The sequence below is a fragment of the Nannospalax galili genome, unplaced genomic scaffold, assembly GCF_000622305.1.
Source record: "Nannospalax galili isolate Female #2095 unplaced genomic scaffold, S.galili_v1.0 scaffold872, whole genome shotgun sequence".
NCBI classification, from domain to species: domain Eukaryota; kingdom Metazoa; phylum Chordata; class Mammalia; order Rodentia; family Spalacidae; genus Nannospalax; species Nannospalax galili.
Window position 1 is genome coordinate 2,209,614 of NW_008332654.1, and position 21,037 is coordinate 2,230,650.

The 21,037-nt window shown below is 36.9% G+C and overlaps 1 protein-coding gene across 1 annotated transcript in view; it reads left to right on the forward strand.

Annotated features, from left to right (window-relative positions):
- The window catches only part of Slc26a7 (solute carrier family 26 member 7), a 151,189-nt gene that overhangs the window by 62,075 nt on the left and 68,077 nt on the right, over positions 1-21,037 (forward strand). The window contains exons 5-6 of the mRNA XM_008827626.2: positions 4,298-4,462; positions 16,097-16,249. Coding sequence (XP_008825848.1) covers positions 4,298-4,462; positions 16,097-16,249 — 318 coding nt within the window. The remainder of the gene's footprint in view (positions 1-4,297; positions 4,463-16,096; positions 16,250-21,037) is intronic.

Sequence of the window (21,037 nt, forward strand, 5' to 3'; positions counted from 1 at the left end):
AACAATGTTATTTCAGCATCCTAATAGGTATTCTATGGATACCCATTGAACGGATGAATAAATGATTTGATATAGTGAAAAAGATCGCTAACAAAGAGACATCACCTGAAATATGTACTGTATCACATCCATTTGAATAGTTGTTTCTTATACATGCTTTCAAAAATATTTGAACATCAGTTGAAAAAAATGGAGTGATAGCTAAGATGCATTTAATTCATGTAGAACACATGGTGCTTATACAAGTATTATCAATTAATACAGTACATCAAACCTTGATCATATATGTCAGAGGATTGCAGTACTACCCTGGAGCATCAGTATTGCTACGAACAGCTGGACGATACTGCATGAAATTTATTTTCTCATTAAATGTTGCATGGCCATTTAGGGAAGTTGATTAACCAGAATACAATAATTACCATTCACATTGTTAGTAAAAGGAGCTGATATGGCTGTTTATTATGATATGCTCTTAAAAACATTTGAAAATTGCCCTGCTCTGACTTTTTTCTAGTTCCCTGTCTAGAACTTGTAATGCTAGTTACTCTTGCCTTTACTTCTCCTTCACATCCCCTATTCATGATGCAAGGACTTTCTTTTCCCCATAGAGACATGAGTTATGCAATTTTGGAGTCTTTTAGATAGATTCACTGAAGGGGTACTCCAATTGCCTCACCCTGCGTCCCTGTTCAGCATGGAAGAAGCCAGAATGGTCTGCATCCCTATTCCCTATTGGCAATTTGGGTAACCCCCTCAGAGGATGGTGTGATAAGAATAGGAGATAGGAATTGTCTAGGTAGTTAGGGTAAAAAGACCCCAAAGAAATGTAGCAAGTTTCTTGGCTCAAAGTCAAATTGTCCTTGGTCCTGTTAACAACATACTCTGTTCCAAAGGCCAAAAATGTCACAAGTATTTGGGAGCTTGTATCTAACCCTTAAAAGATTTTAGGGTTACCTCTTCAGAGGGGAGAATGTTGGAGGGGAGGGAGTGGGCATGGATTTGATCAAAACACCTTATATGCATGTATGAAATTCTCAATAAAGTTTTTGTAAAAGTTAAAAAAAATCCTTAATATGAATATAAAAATTTTAATGCTGAGTCCCCAAGCAAAATATTTGTGAGGACCCCCATTTCACATATGCAAGTTTGAAGATAAACATGGGTTGGTCTGTGGTCTTCCTTTTCAAAACGGTGCTGCTCCACTATTTGCTGCTTTCAAGTTGTATATATCAGCCTCTGTGTGCCAAATTCTTAGTTCCTATATGAACAAACTGTGGAAATTTGATGGGAAAAGGGAGACCTTTAATACTCTCCTTCCCCTCTTCCTCTTCTTACCCATTCCACTCCTTCTTTTTCTCTTTGTCCTCACCCTGTCCTTGTCCTTGTCCTCGTCCTCATCCTCCTCGTCCTCCTCCTCTTCCTCGTCCTCGTCGTCATCCTCCTCCTCCTCCTCCTCTTCTTTATCCTCGTCCTCATCCTCTTCATCCTCCTCAAAAATATCTGGCATTGTTTTGGGTTATGGAGAATGTTCTGATCCACAAGAAATCAAGTTCTCCCCACGTTTGCAATCATTCTCCACAAGTCCAATGGTCTGTGTCAGAAATGAGTTCTTAAGTAACTTGTTGACCTTTCACTCAAGAACTCTTCATTTTAAGAACTTGTCCCTTACTTGGGGAATTTTGTTAAAGTGTAAAACTGTGGGCAAATGGCATGTTATAACATATTTTGAGTTTTTGTTGTTTTAAGAGAGGATATTCCATTTTTTTCATTTTTATTGCAAGAGAGATTTACATATTTTTAGCACTTGAAATAGTTGACTTCTTATATCATATAGTTTGCCTTTCTGTTTCTAAGTTTTAGGTTGTTGCAATGACAGAACTGTAGCTAGGAGATCATGGTTTAACTAGTTTTGGTTAGTGACCACTTTAGATTTCTCAGGCATGACAACTCACTAATCCATCTGAATAGACCCTGTCGTTTAGGAAATAAATAAAAACCAGAATTTGAAATGGTGATAGTCTATCCAACCCCACCAAGAATTAGTTTCTCAAAATGATGTTGATAACACCCTTGTTATACAGGTAAGAACTTCACAACATTCCTTGTATGCATAACATTTTATTTATGAAAATAGCTTCCACAGTTTTGAAGATAAGAACTTTTTATGTGTATGGTTCATTTAGCTAAGATGAACCCAATGCTGGTATTCTTTGTACCCTAATAATTTGCTAATTGCAACCCCATGACCTGTAATAGTTAATACCATAAATTAGAATTATTGTACAGTAGAGAGATACGTGGGAATCTTTATTTCAATGTTTTTCTTAATTGATCATGTTTTCAGAATGAAAACCAACAGACTGTGTCAAGAGAGACCACAAAGATCCCTGTGTTCCTTTTGTGTCCTTAAGTTTGATTGCTTAATGCTTCTATCAGGACTTTATTTCTACTTTGCCAAAGTGACATAGGCTTCTGAAACAAATATGGCACTCACAGACTTGATAGCCTTAGCTTCTGTGTTGACAATGGAAGCTTTCTGATTCTAAACTAATAATCTTCATTCTTCTCTTTATGACATTTTAAATAAAAGATGGATGATAAACTGAAAACAATTCCAATATATTTCTTTCTGCACTGACATTGTTTCAAGGTTTCCAAAGTTGGAAAATGTAGTGTGGCCATGTCTGCATTTTCAAAACTGATGGCTGGTTTTCCATACTGTGTTGTTATGGCATTTTTTTCCACCATTTATTTTGTTGTTTTACAGGTTTCCAAACCTTTCTTGTATCACTTCACTTGTACCTTCGCACAACTCTAAAACATGAACAGGACATACCATTAATAATTTATGAATGATGATGCAGCTCAGAGAGTGATGCAGCAGTTGGTTTTCTAAAGCCACAAATCTAGGATGTGGTAGCAACAGGATCATGACCTAAGTTTTCAGATTCATTTCAGGAAACTCCACTTTAACATGGGAGCATTATTGCTGATGCCCGAACATGTATTGCAATGTGATCAAAACAAAGATGCCATATATTTTGCAACTTATGTTCAGGTGGTACCAGATAGCAGTTTGAACTTTTAATTCTCATTGCTAACTTCTTGATAGCAGGAAGTTTCATTGCTATTCTTCCCTCTAGTTTCTTTAATAATTTTATTGTCCAACAAGAATTTTAAGGCTTGACCTAGATACTATTATTAACACATGGTCTGGTTTCTCATTTCTGGCAAGGACACTCACAAATACAATTTAGTGTTACTTTCAGAGTAAGAAGTACTACTTTTTACAGATCTTTTGACTTAGTTTACATAGTTGCAAGTCAAAAGTCATCTTCTTAAACTCCCTCTCTAACAAAGGAAATTCTGATCATTGAAGTGGTGAGACTTTTGATTCTTGTTGTCATCTGTGCCAGGCATAGCTCAGTAAGTGGCTTCTGCTCAAGGTTGATGGCTTTTGTCTTGTCATGAAATAGTTTGGGGATGGAGGATGATGCTAGCAGTCATAAGAAAACGTGTCATAAGGAAAATGAATTTTAGGATTTCTATAAAATACTACCCCTTTAGCAGTCATAAGGAAAATGATTTTTAGAATTTCTATAAAATACTACCCCTTAAAATATATCCTTTTCCCAATTTCTATCAGTCTTCCCCACATGTAAATAAGTCCCAATGTCTTCTTACTAATACCAGCCTTTTAGAGTGGTATTTTAGAGTTTTCTCCCACTTTTTTAGAAGCCTAGAAAAAAATGTCTTCCTCTTCTCCATTTCTTTGAAGTTTTTGATTTGTTGGGTAATAAGTAATGAATAATATTCTCTCTTATTTTTAAAAAATGAATACAAATTTGATTTTTCTCCCACAGAGATGCACATATTAAGTGACTCTAGTGTATCCTTCCCCCTTCTAATGGAAGCCGTCTCCTAGACTTGCTTCTCCTAGACTTTGCTGCATTCTTTCAGTATTATGAACTCCAGTAGGAATCAAAACAGAAACAGGGTGACTAACATAGTAGGGGAAGGAAAGGAGAAAAAGAAAAGTCAGCATTCAGAAAGAAAAATGTTGCGTTAATTTTAATTAAACCATGCATACTAATTTAGCATAATTCAGAAAGTCTTAGACCCTGGTAATGCTCTCAAAAATATACTGAAAATACAGAATTTAAGAAACCCATTTACCTCAACTCACTCTTTGTCTATAACTCTATAAAAACAAAAATGGAAATGTGTCTGACATTTCTAGGAACCTGGGGAACGTCCCCTGAATGCTTTTCCTGACTCCCCTCTGTCCTTTTAGGTAGTCATGTTTGTGCTTCAGCTGGGCAGTGCCACGTTCCTGCTTACAGAGCCCGTGATCAGCGCGATGACAACAGGGGCTGCCACCCATGTCGTGACTTCACAAGTCAAGTATCTCCTGGGAATAAAAATGCCGTATATATCTGGACCACTTGGATTCTTTTATGTGAGTTTTCCAAGTGTCTTTGCTTATATAATTTGAGGGTATATTTCACAAAATATAATTTAGCTTGCTATAATTTTGAGACTTTTCTATACCATAGAAGCTTGGGTTTAAATAAAATCTTGCAGGATGTTTTAAATGTGATTTAGAGTAGCGTACTAATTTAATGAGTACTAGCTACTGATTTTTGAAATCTTTCCTTATAATGAATAATTGAAATGTCATAATTTGGGGTCTGATGAGAAAAAGTAGCTAGATATTTTTGTGAGTCAGATCTGTTGCCAAGTTCTAATGAAATTTATCTATTGGGCTTGTGGCCCACTCTAACAATAGTGTACTCTATCATATTCTTTCAGCATTGTGAACGCCAGTAGGGGTCAAAATAGAGGGGTGGTCAATGTTGGTAATTGCATTCCAGTAGCAGAAATCAGCTATTAAAAGCCACCTGAACATTTTCATAACAATATTCTATAGTTCTTGCTTTCTTTGGAGACAAGATCCAAAAGCTATGAATGCTTATGACTTTGCATCCAATTGGAACTTTGTAACAAAAAGAATATTCAGTTAATGAACTTGATGGGGAAAAAACTTCATTTTACTTAGCTTTATGCATTGTTATATATAAAATAACATTGTTTTATAACAAGTATATGGTTATCCTTAATCTTAAATTTTTTGTCTGCATCACAGCTAGATATGTGGTAGTAAAATAACTTACTGATCTAATTTCTAGTTTCTGAAATGATTTCTGGTGTTTCTTGATTATCTGTGGTCCTGCAAGAACTCCCTTCATTTGTGTATCATTGTTTCTCTTACTCATTGTTTCTTTTTCTTATGTGTATGTATGTAATAGGCATATGTGTGTTCATATATGTGTAGGCACATGTGCATGCATATGTGTGTGAAGGCTCCTGACTGATGTCGGCAGTCTCCCTCAGTTGCTCTCTGTATTATTCATTGAGGCGGGGTATCTCACTGAACAGAGAGCTCACCGATATGGCTAGTGTAGATATCCAACCTGCTCTGGCAATCCCTATTTCTGTCTTTCAAGCAAAGAATTACAGTTAGTCCACTCTACCTACCCAGAATGTACAGGGTTCTGGGGATCTGAACTTCAGTCTTCATATTTTCATGGCAAACACTTTAATGTCTGAACCATTTCCCTAGCCCTACTGATTGTTTAGAGTTTGAGAATTCCCAGATCACAATGGTATAATATTTTTACCCAATTTTAATTTCAAAATTTGTATATATTAATATTTCACTCTGGTCATATCATTGGTAAGTTTAGTTATAAAAAATTAGCATATTTTAAAATGAGATGAAGATCTTCTTTAAAGGGTAAAAAAGCATTCAATTTTATGTCTTATAGGGTTTATACTGAGTTCAATATTGTACAACTGTATTAATTCAACTGTGAACCTAAAAATTTGCAGCCATTTTTGAAAGAGATATATCCTTGCTCTGGAATGTGTTACTGAACATGTTAAATTTGTAATGAAATGCTTCTTCTAATCACGTGGTTACTAAATTTTTAAAAATTTAAAAATTTACCAGTTTGATATTTGAAAAAAAAATAGTATCAATTGTGTAAATGTCTTTTTCTCTGATTCAGTGATAACATAGGTAATAACAACAGTAATTGGTGGTATGGCGCTGCAAGCCAGTTCTGAACTGTGTTGCTTAGGTAATATCTGGCTCAATGATTCATTCATTGCAAGAAAGTTTAAAATCAAAACAAGAAAACTGGAACTGGGCCTGGAAGCAACATAATTCCATGCCCCAACTCAAACAAAAGCAGACCAAAGTAGCTGTAAGCTGTCAGATGACTGGTTGAGGCTTAAGACCTTTGGTGACACCAAGTCTACAGGGCAGAAGAAAAGCAGGGAAGATTCTGCTGTGACCTGCCTGGGAGCAATGTATTAACCTGCACATATGCAGTGTAATAAATCACAGCTTAGAACTTGGGCCTAATTGGTCATATCCAGGTACATCGATGGTCATCTTTGTTTTCAGGAGTGTATTGAAGCAGCAAGGCATTCTGATTTGCTAATGACATTGCTCCTTCAGCTAGATTCCCTGTTCTCGTTGTACAGCCCTGCTCCATTGAAGTGCTTCTTTTGGCCTCCCACATTTGTTTTCTAGTGAGGTAAATTGCGAGCTACTTTATCTTGGTCTTCTAGACTAAACACTGTGGGACTTTCCAGAGATCTGTTGAAAGAATTCACTGAAACTGAAGCAGTAATAGTTACCCCTTTTAGATTGCAGACTTTGAATTCACAATACTCAATGGAAGCTACTATACTTTTTTCTGATGAACGGTTTAGAAATTTCCTCTCAGTTTTCCATGTCACAGAGACCTGTGCTGTTAGGCTGTCAGGAACGAATAGTGCTTTGTCCTTGGCTGGTGTGTCAATGGATGCTAAAAATTGCAGTATCAAAATATGTGATGATCCAAGACAGGAATGGTGGTACAGCCAGCAATCCTACCCCTAGAAAGACTGAGGCAGGACTATCATGAGTTTGGGATCAGCCTGGGCTAGTCAATGATTTCTTGACTAGCTTAAGTTACATAGCGAATAACCAGCTAGCCTGGAGTATATAGTGAGGCCCTGTTTAAAGAAAGAAAATGTTGTGGTGAGTTATTATTAGGTTGGGAATTAAATCTTTTTTCATAAATAATTTTACTTGGATAATTGAAAGTGAGTTTTGCTATGGTCCAGTTGAGAGACTCAAGTGATAAGAATGTAAATTTGAACTTGCCCCTGATCAGTTAGATAGAACCTGAGGGAGCAGGTCTGAACTCAGTGTCAAGGCACATGGCAAACTGAAACTGTAAGGTCATCGCCATCAGATCAAATCACTTAGAGGAAAGTCAGTGAAAATTGAAAATTTTTGAAAATTTTCACTTTCTGACTATGCTTCCAGCATCTGGATTTTTGCCACTGTCATATCTTTTCTGTGGAGAGATAGAGAACATATTACTAGTATGCCTTGGAATATAAACTAGTACATAGACTATTTTAGAAGCTTGTACAATGAGCCAATCATAAATCATTTTTCATCATTTAAGTCATTCTCCCTTTCTTTTAAAAATATTTTATTGAGTTTTTGTGCATTTTATAGAATAGATCTTAATCAAATGTAAAATTCTCTCCTATCCACATTCTCCCCAAGCCCCCCCAACTAGATTTCATTATTCTGTCATATATGTTAAGTCCTTTACAATCAAACATTTGTACCCAGTGTCCTTTGGTACAAGTTCATCCACTGGAGTCTAATCAGCCTAGCTAGAGTTGCTCCCTTAAAGAAGATCTACTCTCCCTCACCCATCAGTAATAAGTTACCAATATTTCCTAGGCTAGGATTGGGGCCTATTGCCCATTTCCCGCATTCTATGCTGGGCTTTTTTCTGAGTTGGCATGGGTCTTGTGCATGCCATCACCATTGTTGCAAGTTGATATGAGCAAGTTCCCAGTGGCCTGAAAGCCTCTGTTTCCTTATGTTCATGCACCAACCCTGGCTCTTACAATCTTTCTGTCCCTCATTCACAATAGTTCCTGGCCTGTGGGTGGGTGAGGATTAGTATAGGAGTCCTAACCAGGTACACAAATTCTGCAGTCTCTTATTCTGTAAAACTTAGCCAGTTGTAGTCTTTTGTGTGCATCACACTCTGCTGTATGAGGAAGCTTCACTGGTGAGAGTTGAGGGATGTTAGTATTCTCTGCACCCCCTGTTCCACTATGTTGCATGAGCCTTAGGTGTAGATGTTTCACAGTAGATGTATCATTTAGGGATGGGAATCTCTCAGATATATATTTTCTGTGTGTGACCAGCTGTGGAACTCTTAATAGCTTCCAATAATTGCAAAAAGAAGCTTCTTTGATGAGTTGTATATGGTATATTTGTCTGAATATATAAGGATCCATACTTAGGGTACAGTAAGAAATTTCATTTGTCTAGAGATGACAGAGATGGGGTTTTCTCTAGGATCTGTTACCTCTTCAGCCATGTGTATTTGGCTGTATTTACAGAGCTGCCCATGAGTTTCCTCCCATTGAGAGGGCTTTAAGTCCAATACACAGCTGTTGATTACCCCCCAGATAACAGTGCCACTACTGCACCAATAGAACAGTTTGCTGTGACAGTCATTGTGCTTATTAGGTTTTGGAGCTGGGTTGCACTGTTGATAGATTTTTCTCCCTATGCAGCTTGCATAGGATCCTTTAGAGAGCTAGCCTTCATGGAGAGGCTTCCAAACTTAGATGACCTAAAAATATAGAGGGAAATGTATTAACTCAACTCCTCCCCTGAAAAATACACATATAGTATCTGAACATGAGTGCATGAGTATATCTGAAGGCTGTATAACAAGGATCCCAGTGCCAGACAGGAGGAACCTCCCTTTGAGTTGCCTGTTTTGTAAACTGATGGCAATTATACTAGAAAGTGTTCATTTTTCAAAAGAAAGATACCTGGAACATTGCTGTTCATTAAATGCAAGCTGCTGTCTTATTAGTAATGAATAATTATGTTAAAAAATTCTAGATTCTTAAAACTTCTTAGTACTAATATTTTTCCTTAGAGATGACTCTTAGATAAACAAAATGAAACAACAAAATAAAGCTATATGTCTCTGCAATTAAAAAATCATGTTGATCTGAAAATGTATAGTTTTTAACGAGAGGTCATCATGATACTTGAAAGAAATTCTGTATTCTTCATTTATAATTTTCCATTTCTTCAGCTCAAAATCTCCTCTGAAATTATAACCCCACTTAGTAAATTATAAGCAATTTTCTAATATATTTAAAAGAAGCAGAACTACTGATGTTTCCAGGGTCACCCTATCTCAGAGTTCTGCTCAATAGTTCAGTCATCAGGCTCTCATCATCCTACGGAGTTAAGTATTTGACTCATACTTTAGTTGATTCCCCAAGCAGATAATCGGGAAAAACTTAATTCTTTAGAACAAAAAAGACTGTTTTTTTTTTAAATTGAGAGATGATGAAGTATCTCTTTACTAGAAAGGATGTTTTCCCCAAAGGGCATAATAAAGATGACAACAATTCCCCATTCATATTAACACATGTGGATTTCTTTGAGACGGCGCCAGTGTCCCAGCCTGTAGCAGCCTATAAGAAATTTGGCAATGCTAGTTTCATTGGCATGACTTTATGTGAGTGCTGTTCTAAACAATTATGCACAGTTCTGTGCATTAAACCCAAGAGCAAAAGGCAAACTTGGCAATGTCTCCAACTACCCTTCTTAGAAGTTTTTATTTCCTTCCTTAAAAAATGGAGAGTTTCAGAGATGGAAAACAGTTTCATTTGCACCTACACCTCAAGATGCAAGCAAAGCTCTTCTGCAAGAACCAAGAATGTTAATAAAGCAGAATCAAAATGTCAGAAGGAAATCAGAGCCAAGGAAGCATTTTCTTTTATAGAGAATGAGATCACAATTAAATATGTATAAATGAAGTTTATATGTGAAGAACAAATCTACTTTGAAGACATAGGCCCTCTGGGACTCTGAATCAAGAATACACTTCGGTGGTTTATAAAAGGCCTCATTTTCTCTGCAGACATTGTGACGTTTCTACTGTGGCTTTCAGGGATGTCAATACATCCTGAAAAATGGACAGAACAAGTTGAAAGGAGGAGAAACAGAATGTTTATCTGCAACATGATTCAGTCAGGGTTACAGGGGAGAGAAGATGTGGGTGTAGAACAATGGCATGGAAATTTATGGCAAAGGTTACTTTCAAATTCTAAATCAGAGAGCAAATATTTTTGCAACTCAACCATCTTGGGCTAAGCTCTTTCCATCCCTACCCCCAAATTCACTGAAAAATGCATCACCACAAAACCCAATGCTCAAGTAATTCAAATTAAGCTTATTTTTCGAAACAAGGGATGGCTGGGTGCCACCTGGGCCTCGGTATGCTTGGCTGAATGTTTGGTCCAAGAGAATTCTGTGTACCCATGTTGTCTTTAGCTGCTTGACATACCATGCTTCCCATTCTGGTCTGAGACTTAATTTATCTTGTGAAGCAAGAACAAATAGATTTATCCCCACTCTGAGGTACAATTGCTGATCAAAAATTTAAATATAATCCCATAAAAGCTTATAGAATGTTGTTTTCCCCCTTCTTTTGGGGGCTTTGTTTGTACTAATGAAAATGTAACTTGAGATTGATATTTGATATTTTTTTTTCCTTTTTGGCATTTGTGCTCACTACTTTGAGAGAAGGAGGCATAAGAAGCTTATCAGTGCTTCTCTTAAAAATTTTAATTACGTGCTGATATGTATGCAGAGTTGAATAGGGGACATCCAAATCCTATGGACAGGGAAACTTGAATAAACATCGGTTTTGGAATGATGAAAGATGGCTCTAGGAATTTGTGAACAAGAACCTAGATTTGAGTGAAAGCCAGAAATTCTGTGATTATTTTTTTGTTGTTGTTCAACTCACTTTGGCTCTGAGACTTATGCTGAAGTACTATATAGATCCAAGCAGACTTCACCTACTACAGCAGTGTTCGGCTAGATGGATTATTCAGTAAATTGTATTCCACTTGGGACTTTATAGTATTCACATGAGTAAAATGTTTTGATTGGTGATGCTTATTTCAAAAGACAGTTTTACAGAGATATAGAAAAAAGGTCCATAGTTATAGACATATATCTGTATACAGATCATGTCAAATGCATTTTCAGGGCAAATCTTGCACATGTAATAAGCATGTATGAATGTTACTATTTTTATGAAAATATTCCTTGCTTTGTGGTTGATGACTGTCTCAAAATCATATCTTTATAATCAAGACTCATAAATAAAGTTATTAATTTAGACCTACTGTCCAAGTGATGTGCTGACATTTAGCCAAGCTTTCTGACTTTAGTACCACTCTGTTGCTTCTTTAGTGAAATGCAGCCTTATTTATGGAGGATCATTAGTATAGAGTTATCACAGGAATAATAAATAACACTGCAGGGTTTGCATGTTTGCTTTGACGTAGAAGCACACATTCAGGTGTTCTTTGTGGATCTTTTATAGCCAGTCTATCATTAGTATTGAAGAAGCATCAACATTGTCATTATACTATTAAAACAACCAGATTGCTAGGTAAAGAGATATTTGGGTGGCAAGAATTTCTAGTTAATGGAGTTAGGGATTAAACATTTGTTAATATTTTCTAAGCATGTGAAGTCTTTATATTTGTGTCATAAGTTTGTCAGCAGACACGGATTTTTCTTTCTACATAAGTGTTTCTCCATATAGGGCCTTCCCTAGAACCCCATTCATAGTTGTGCAATTAAAAACAACTGAACGAGTGTGCCCTCAGGAAGAAATATCTATCTTTTTGCTTTTTAGGTGAATTAAATGCTATGAGGTTTTTCTACCTTTGATTTTCCTTCATTCTTATACAATTTGAGTTATTTAATTATGTAATCATTTGAATCACATTGAATGTATCAAAGATGGATTACTAGTAATTCATTGCAGTAGTAGCTTTAATATTTATTTCATTGCCTTGCACAAAACAGAACTCCAATAAACATTGGTAGATCTATCACCTATCTATAATCTATCTATCTATCTATCTATCTATCTATCTATCTATCTATCTATCTATCATCTATCATTCCCCAGCCTACCCCACCCTCTATCTATCTATCTATCTATCTATCTATCTATCTATCTATCTATCATCTATCTATCTATCAATCATCTATCTATCATCTATCTAATCTATCTATCTATCATCTATCTATCTATCTATATCTATCATCTATCTACCTATCTGTCTATCTATTTATCTATCTATCATCTATCTATATATCTATCATCTATCTCATCTATCTCATCTATCTATCTATCTATCTATCATCTATCTATCTGTCATCTACCTATATGTATATCGTAATATGCTGTAACCTAAGTTTTGACCAAAGAGTCTCAACCTTTGCTCTTATAGTGAATTTTATTCATGATTCGCTCTTATTCAGTTTAGAGATTTATTGTTTCTGTTGCCATATTAGAACGGGGTACCCATTCACTCAACAACATTAGTTGATTATCTGTTTAATTCCAGATATCACTCTAGAGGTTGAGAATCCATCATTGAAAAAACAGATAATCTTATAAAGAAATGGCCAAGTCATATAAAAACATATGACTATACACTTACATGTGTTTTTGTATGTGTGGAAGTATCTGTAATGTTCTTCAGATAAACCTGACATCTAACTAAAATAATATGTAGCAGCACATGCCCCAAGGATAAGTAACTTTTATTATCTGAAAGATCTCAAATAATGATTTGTTCATGTAGATCAATATTTTCATTTTATGTCATCATAAAAACTGGTTTTATAGTCTCAGAATGATTGGAACTGTTTTATTAAGTGCATCACTCAGTTCTGATGAGCTTGCTTGTTCATCTGTTCAGATATAAGATTATGTTTGTTTTTCTGAGAAGCAAGTAATGATCCTTAGTTGGAATTTTTATCAACTTGGGTAGAGAGTATATGACAACAACATGAGACAACTAGATTCTTTTGTAGAAATGAAAACTTAATGTGTGATTTGGATACCTAGAACTTTATTAAAACATCGCATGCAAATGTGTGTGTCTATTCTTATGTCCAACCCTGTCCTATGAGCCAGTTTCGCTTGTGACTTCTCTCTGTGGGTCCACATGACAGTCATTAGAATGACTTGTCACCAGCCTGTTTTCTATTGTTTTCTTCATGTTTGTCTTAATGATCCTCTGTGCACCCCCCCATGTTCTTCTGGGGCATCTTGTAAGACATGCTTTACTTGATGAGCTATAGTTTAATTTAGACAGACAATAAAACCCTGAGGGCTTCTCATTCCTTTCATTCTGGGGTGGTCATTTTTATTACTGCAAACATATGTTTTCAAAATGCACATTACATAAAAATCTGGTATGGATTGGGAGCTTTGCATAGTTCCCCTCTTTTTATGCAGTCACTGTCATGGGAAAAGGCGTAAAGAATAAAGTAAAGTGCTTTAAGACGTGGATGATTGGCTTTTTTGGCAAATAAGAATCTCAATTATCCTCAAACCACTAGGCAGCTGCATGAATTTTGGAAGAATTGTCTTGGTGCTCTGCCTATACCCTTCCTCTGGTGACTAAATCTCACTGAGAAGAACTTTGGATTTCAGTCCTGGGCTTTGAGTCATGGGTAAAAAGGGGACTGGACCCTGTTCCTTCATTTGTAGGAATGCTGTGAACAATTTTCATCCACAATACAAAGTGAAAGCAAAAGTATTATGTGTGCTTCATGTACCTATGGTATGATGGTGCCTAACTTTCTTTAGAGTAGCATTGATGAAATACAGTAGTGTTCATGAAAAATAAGTAAAACTACCTGTTCCATAGTTTACATCTAAATGTATCTGATTATACAACTAGTGGCTTGTTATTTTTGTTTTATCTGTAAGGTTAAGTGCAGTTTGGAAAACCTGATATTACCCTCATTGCTTTCACCCAGTGAGGCTTCACTATATTCTCTTTATCAAAACTGTTAGAAAGTGAGAGCTCATGTTCAATATGTAAAATTCAGGTTGGATAGCCTATGTTACCCTTTTACACCACAGACATATTCCTGTTCTTAGATAACAAGTGATGAATCTTTTGGTTAGGAAACCTAAGGATTTTAAGAGACATAGTTTTAGTCTCTATAATTACTTTTAACTTACAGCCTGTATAATATATGACTAATTGTTTCAGATTGCAGTTAAATTATATTTGAGATCCTAAATAGAAAGAGGAAAGAACAGCAGCAAGTTGGGCTACTATAAGAATAACCTGTGAGAGTAAAGCTTATTTTATCACCTGAAATAAGACTTGAGAAATGTTTTGTGGATAAATACAAATGAATTTATAAAATCCATATTCATTATGATCAAGAGACTTGAAGATCCCAAGTGTATATAGAACAAAATTTAGATTTAGATTAATTATTTTTTCTTGACACTCAATTTAGGATTCTTTAAAATATTTTCTTTCTTTTTAATGCTAGTAAACCTAATGGTTATAAGTGCTTTAATTTTATTTTTTTTCCTTTATGTTACTCTGAAATTTATTCCTCTTTTCTGCCAAATGAGATCATCCCATGTCATCAGCACTGATTTGTATTAATGTATTACTATTATACCATCCTTATAGATGCAAACAAATTTTTAAAAGTTTTTTATTTTATGCATATGAGTGTTTTGCCGGCATGTATGTAAGTGCACCCATGTCATTCAAGGCCCAGGGAGGCCAGAAGTGGGTGTCAGATTCCCTGGAGCTGTAGTTACAGATGGTTGTTAGCTGCCATGTGGGTGCTGGGAATTGAACTCACATCCTCTGGGAGAACAACCAGTGCTCTTAACTGCTGAGCCATCTCTCCAGCCCCACAAGCAATGATGTTAACATAATTTCCAAGTCTTGCTGATTTTTAAAGACGCATCATAGTATTGGTTTATTTTATTTGTGTTTTATTTGTTAGCGTATGCTCATGTGCCTCTCTATAGGCACACATGCATCTGGAGGCTAGAGGTCAGTGTTGGCGTGTCTTCCTTAGGTGCCCTTTGCCTTATTTCTTGAGGCAGGGTCTATTACTGCACCTAGAGCTCAACAGTTTTTCTGTTTGCTGGCCAACAAGTCCTGGGGATCCTTCTGTCTCCAGCTCCCCAGCACCTGGGTTTACAAGCACATGCCACTGTGTGGCTCTTTTAAGTGGTTCTGGAGGATTCAACTCTGATCCACCAGAGCCATCTCTTCATCCCTGTATTGTTTGCTTGACCATGTTTTTTTCAGAAGTAATCCATTCCTTCTGTCATAGTCTGTGCTCTAAGTTTCATAAACATGGTCTTAAGGCAAAGCATGTCCCCCAGATTCCTTCCTCTACCTCTTTCCTATCTGTAGCCTGGTAGTTCCTATTTATCTGGTTTGTGAAGGGCTCCCTCTGTTGTTCACACATTCAGGTACCTGTCCTGCATCTGTAGCATCATGATACACTAATTGATTACTAGCAATGCCTACACTATACTATGAGGCCTGTGAATACTAAGGTTGTTTCTGAATTGTTAACCATTGTCAATCTAGCACTGTCATAAATACATGGTGATAAACAAATGCTGAATGACTGAGAACATGGTAACAGTTTACAGTAAACCAAATGTCTCATGTCAATGAAATACCAGCTCTTGACTCCTTTGTGTGTAGCATATATATGCGTGCATATGTGTGTGTGTACTTGTGTGTATGATTTCTCTAAGTGTATCTGTGCTATATGTGTGTCTGGTTCTGGCAAATCTGGAAGAGTGGTAGGATTCCATTCAAGTGACAAGAAGTCAGTCAGAAGAGTCATTTTCTTTAGTAGTGTCATTATGTAACAAGGTGCAGACCTGAGTTTGATGGAAGAATCAAAGACAAAGCACTTCTGTGTGTGCAAATGTAGCTTTTTCCTCTCCTCTGCACTCATCCTTCTCCTTAGCTTTCCATCCCTCAGGATTAGAGCATTTTTATAAAACATCACTGAGCTTCCTTAGGACCAGATTTCCACATTGGTATTCTGTAGGTGACCCTGAATTTTGCTTCTTTCTCATTACTGTAGATTTATGCATACGTTTTTGAGAACATCAAGTCTGTCCAACTGGAAGCATTGCTCTTATCCCTGCTGAGCATCATCATCCTTGTTCTGGTTAAAGAGCTGAATGAACAGTTTAAACGAAAAATCAAAGTTATTCTTCCTGTCGATTTAGTATTGGTAAGTATGCAATCGACCTTTAGCTTTTTGCCATAAATGCAGATGCATATGAAATCTGCAGATGCTTATTATATTGTCTACAGTAACCCGCAGCCACCCCTGTGTCTCATTAATGAAAGGCTAATTTGCGTGGCAATACCTTAATGTAAGAACTAGAAATGTTTTGAGTCAATAATTTTAAAAAGGAGGCACATGTGTTTTCAGTTTGTACAGCATTTCCCATATGTTGTTAATTTTTTATATAAATAAGGGAATATGTGGCCTAAGATCTTATACGGAGATTCATCTAAGAGTGAGTCTCCAAAGATCTTGAGTATGCCACTGAGTAAGGCAGTCCTCGTCCTATTGCTATGATGCTTCTATGACATGCATAGAACTCTTGAGTACTGACAAATACTCCTTAGCATTGGGAAAGTTTGTTGATACTTTTGTTACTGATAGAGTTTTACCTCTCTGAAGAAGATGCTCAGGAATTTCATTGGCCAGGACTGGTTCAAAACAACGACGACAGCCAAAAAATTGTTTTGTTTTGACTGAAAAACCAACATATTGTTAATTGCTTCTAAGAGTTGTGGCATTAAAAATACATTTAAATACTTTAAGAGCCTTTCCTTGGAGCACTTTCATATTGACAATGAACTACTAATAGAGCCACAGTCTACTGCATATCACGGACTAGCTTCAGTCCACTATGTACCATTAAATAGCTTTAATGGTCATTGGTTTATGCATGTACATTATAAATGGAACCTAAATAACTTTACCAATTCAAATATCCCTTTAGACCATCGAAATATTATAGAAATATATATCTATTAAGGTTACCACATTGGAAATTTATTCTGAAGAATATGACTTACCAGTAGAACCAGGTGGGAAGGGTTTCTTCATAGTTAGGCCATATTCTTGACAATTTGCTAAGTTACCTGAAATATATATATTCTCTATGTGTGTGCACATCAAATTCAAGAAGACGGGAGTTTGTAGCATATTGTGCTTCTTAATTTTCACAGCAAAATATATAATGCACTATCTTATCTCAAAGTCCTGAAGATATTAAGAAATGCCTATTGCATCTTAGAAAAACAAGCCCTTGAGCTAGTAATAAAACAGTTGCATTTTCTGAAAAATTGGTAATAAATCATTCTTAAAATAAAAGGAAAGATATTCTTAAAGTATAAAATTTGCAATACCCCAGGCAAAAGTACTGGCAGGCCTACATACCTAAAGGTTATATCAAAATCTTAAAGCCTTATTTTGTTTTAGTTTTGATTCATTTGTTTATTTGTTCTTTACCTTAATGACTTTGGAAGCCAGGTCAGGACAGAGATTTCTCAGATTTCTGAGTCTGCCAGAATGCAGCAGCATGAGGAGATCCAGTCTAGGTCACCTTCCTTGACACTCCAGCCCCATTGCATCTATAAGGGCTCCAATATACACATGTGGATACCTCTCTGCCGGTGTCAATTTTTGAACATGCCCACTGCACCAACACAAGTGTCCCTGAGACTGCCTTGGGTCATTCTACTAGGACAGACCATCGGAAGATGGATCTGTAAGCAGGCTAGATGCCACTTAGGCAGGAAAAATGATACCTGAGTTTCTGCAGTGGAGATGAGAAATAGGGGTACAAATCTATGCTGAGCATCTCCTCTTATTCCACAAAGCTTCCATCTTATGGGAAGGTACAGCTGGAGGAAGGCTACACTGAAGCATTAGGCTTACCTGGAGCCCAATTCCCTCCTGCCCAGGTCTATGGGAGTCCCTGGCCATATACACACATGATATTTAATAAAATACTGAAAAGAAACCAGTAGCTCAACTGATAAAAGTAGCTCAGTGATAAAGGAGTACAACAAAGAAGTAGAATGCGGCCTCAGTGACTAATTCAGCGACTTAGACCGTGCTATTCCATCACAGTAGTTACGTAATTTTAAAATATAAACCGGAAAGTTTTCTTGCCTTTTGTTTTTTTGATAAGCCCTCAAGAATGTTTTTTGGTACTGGAGAGATGGCTCAGCAATTAAAAGTATTTAATACTTTTGCAGAGGACTTGGGATTGGTTCCCAGCACCCACATCATGGCTCATAACCATCTGTAACTCCAGTTCCAGGGGAATCCGATGCACTCTTGTGACCCTTGAGGGTTCCTGCACACATGTGGTGCACTCAGGCACATACATATGCATAAAACAATATATATTTAATTTTATTTCTTATTTTTATTTTATGTGTATGCGTGTATTGCCTGCATGTAGGGAAGTGCACCCGTGTCATGCAATGCCCACAGAGGTCAGAAGAGACTGTCAGATTCCCTGGGACTGGAGTTAGGGACAGTTGTTAGCTGCCATGTCAGTGCTGGGATTCAAACCCAGGTCTTCTGCAAGAACAGTGTTCTTAACTGCTGAGCATCTCTCCAGCCCTGTTTAGAGCTGTTATTGGACTGGAGTTATGAACAGTTGTTAGTTGTCATGTGGGTGCTGGGATTCAAACCTGGGTCTTCTGCAAGAACAACCAGTGTTCTTCACTACTGAGCCATCTCTCCAGCCCCTAAATATATTTTTAAAGAAATACTGTTTTGCTTTTAAGCCCATTTGATGTTTCAGAAATGTCTTCAAATTCAGTTTAATATTAACAGAAATGCACAGGTAGGAATAAAACTATAAAATGCTATTTGTCACTGAGCATTAATTGTTAGAAATTCCTTATATTTTAATGTAATTTTCTTATACTTTTTCTCTGGCCATGTATATGGACAATTTGTGCTGTAAGTATATAATTGGTTTATCTCTGTTACCAAGACAAATCATTCCAAACAGGTATTATATGGTTTTAATAATTTCATTTCCATTAGTCCACAGAAGTGTCCTCAAGTCTCATTTCAGGTGATAAAATTAGTTTTTACATTACCTCACAGATTGTTCTTTTTAATTTTTAAATTTTTAAATTTTATGTGTATGAGTGTTTTTCCTGTGTGTATGTAAGTGCACCATGTGCATGCAAACCTACAGAGGCCAGAAGAGGGTATCAGGTTACCTGGAACTGGAGTTGGGATGGTTGTTAGGAGTCATGTGAGTGTCGGGAATCGACTCAGTGTTCTTTGGAAGAGCTTCCAGTGCTCCTAACTGCTGAACCATCTCTCCAGCTCCCATCACAGATTATTCTGATAGTAGCCTAACTTGGTGGTGGTCTTTGTTTTATCTGTGTAGGATTTTAAATATAATTTCACCACAACCCAAAGCAAAGGATGAAATTATGATATAGACTGTAGGTCAAAAGAACTTATATAGACTATGTTCATTAGCATCTCTTAAAATCCTACTTAGGGGATTGGACAGATGGCTCATTGGTTAAGAGCATGGGTTGCTGTAGCAGAGGACTGGGTTTGAATTCCCGAACCCACATAGTGGCTAACAACCATCTATAACTCCAGTTCCAGGGGATTCAATGCCCTCTTCTGTCTTCTGTGGGCATAGCACAACACAGGTGCACTTGCACACATGCAGGCAATACACTCATACACATAAAATAAAAATAAAATAAAAATAAATTTAAAAAATTCTACTTAGGTTTTTAACCAAAAGACTTGGCTCAAGTTGTCCAGGGAGCAGGAATTCATGTGGTGTAAAAAGCAAACATTAGGCCAACCAACCTGGACAATCTGCTATCTATTAAAAACATCAGAAGAAAAAGGAGAATAGGAAAATGGATGGAAAATATTTGGGTGGCGTGATTAATTAAAACAAAGGTTGAACTGGCTCCAATACGTGTTTAAAGATGACCATGGGAATATGGTTCAGTGTTTACTTAAGCGTAAGGGCTAGAGTTTGAATCCTCAGAAACAACACAAATGCCAGCTGGGTAAGCAGCCTGTCTGTAACTCCAGCCTTTAAAGATGGAGACAGGGAATCCACAGAGCAAGTTGGCTAAGGAGATTAGATACATTGAGGCTCTCTGGGTTTGACTGAGAGACCCTGCCTCATTGAATAAGGTGGAAAAGCAATCACCATCAACTTTCACCTTCCACATGAATACACACCCATGTGCACATGCACCTCCACACATGTGTGCAAATGCATGCAAATATGCACATACATATATGTACCACACACATGATGACTGTGGCTGTGGGCAGAGAACTAGTAACATTGCTTACATGTTGGCAGCATCAGGATGGGTGTCTGAGACTTCGGGGGGACAATTTAAAAATCATTCGACCCTCCAGACTGGGAAACACATGCTTTATTTAAAGGAGTCTTAAAGCCCCAAATTAAAAAATACTCAAGGAGGCTGTAAATCAGCATTGATTACTAACAGACTAGGAATTTTTTAAAAATATTTTATTTATTATTTTTGTTTTATGTGTATGAGTGTATTGCCTGCACGTATGTGAGTGCACCCATGTTGTGCAATACCATGGAGGTCAGAAGAGGGCATCAGATTCCCCTGGAGCTGGAGTTAAGGACGGTTTGTAGCTGCCATGTGGGTGCTGGGAATTGACTCTGGGTCCTCTGCAAGAGCAGTCAGTGCTCTTAACTGCTGAGCCATCTCTCCAACCCCCAGACTAGGACTTTTGATGCAACACTTAAAGATCCTGGGAGGTTGTCCTCAGAGAGGGAAAATGTATTATTACAAAGCACCCCTTCATTCATGAAAGACAAGCAGTCAGGTTGGATCGCACGCAGTATCTCTGTACATATATGCATGCATCCCGCCCCTATATTTTGTGTTCTACTTGCCATCAAAATTGGACAAAACTGGGTTGGTGTGAAACAGAATCTTAGAAAAG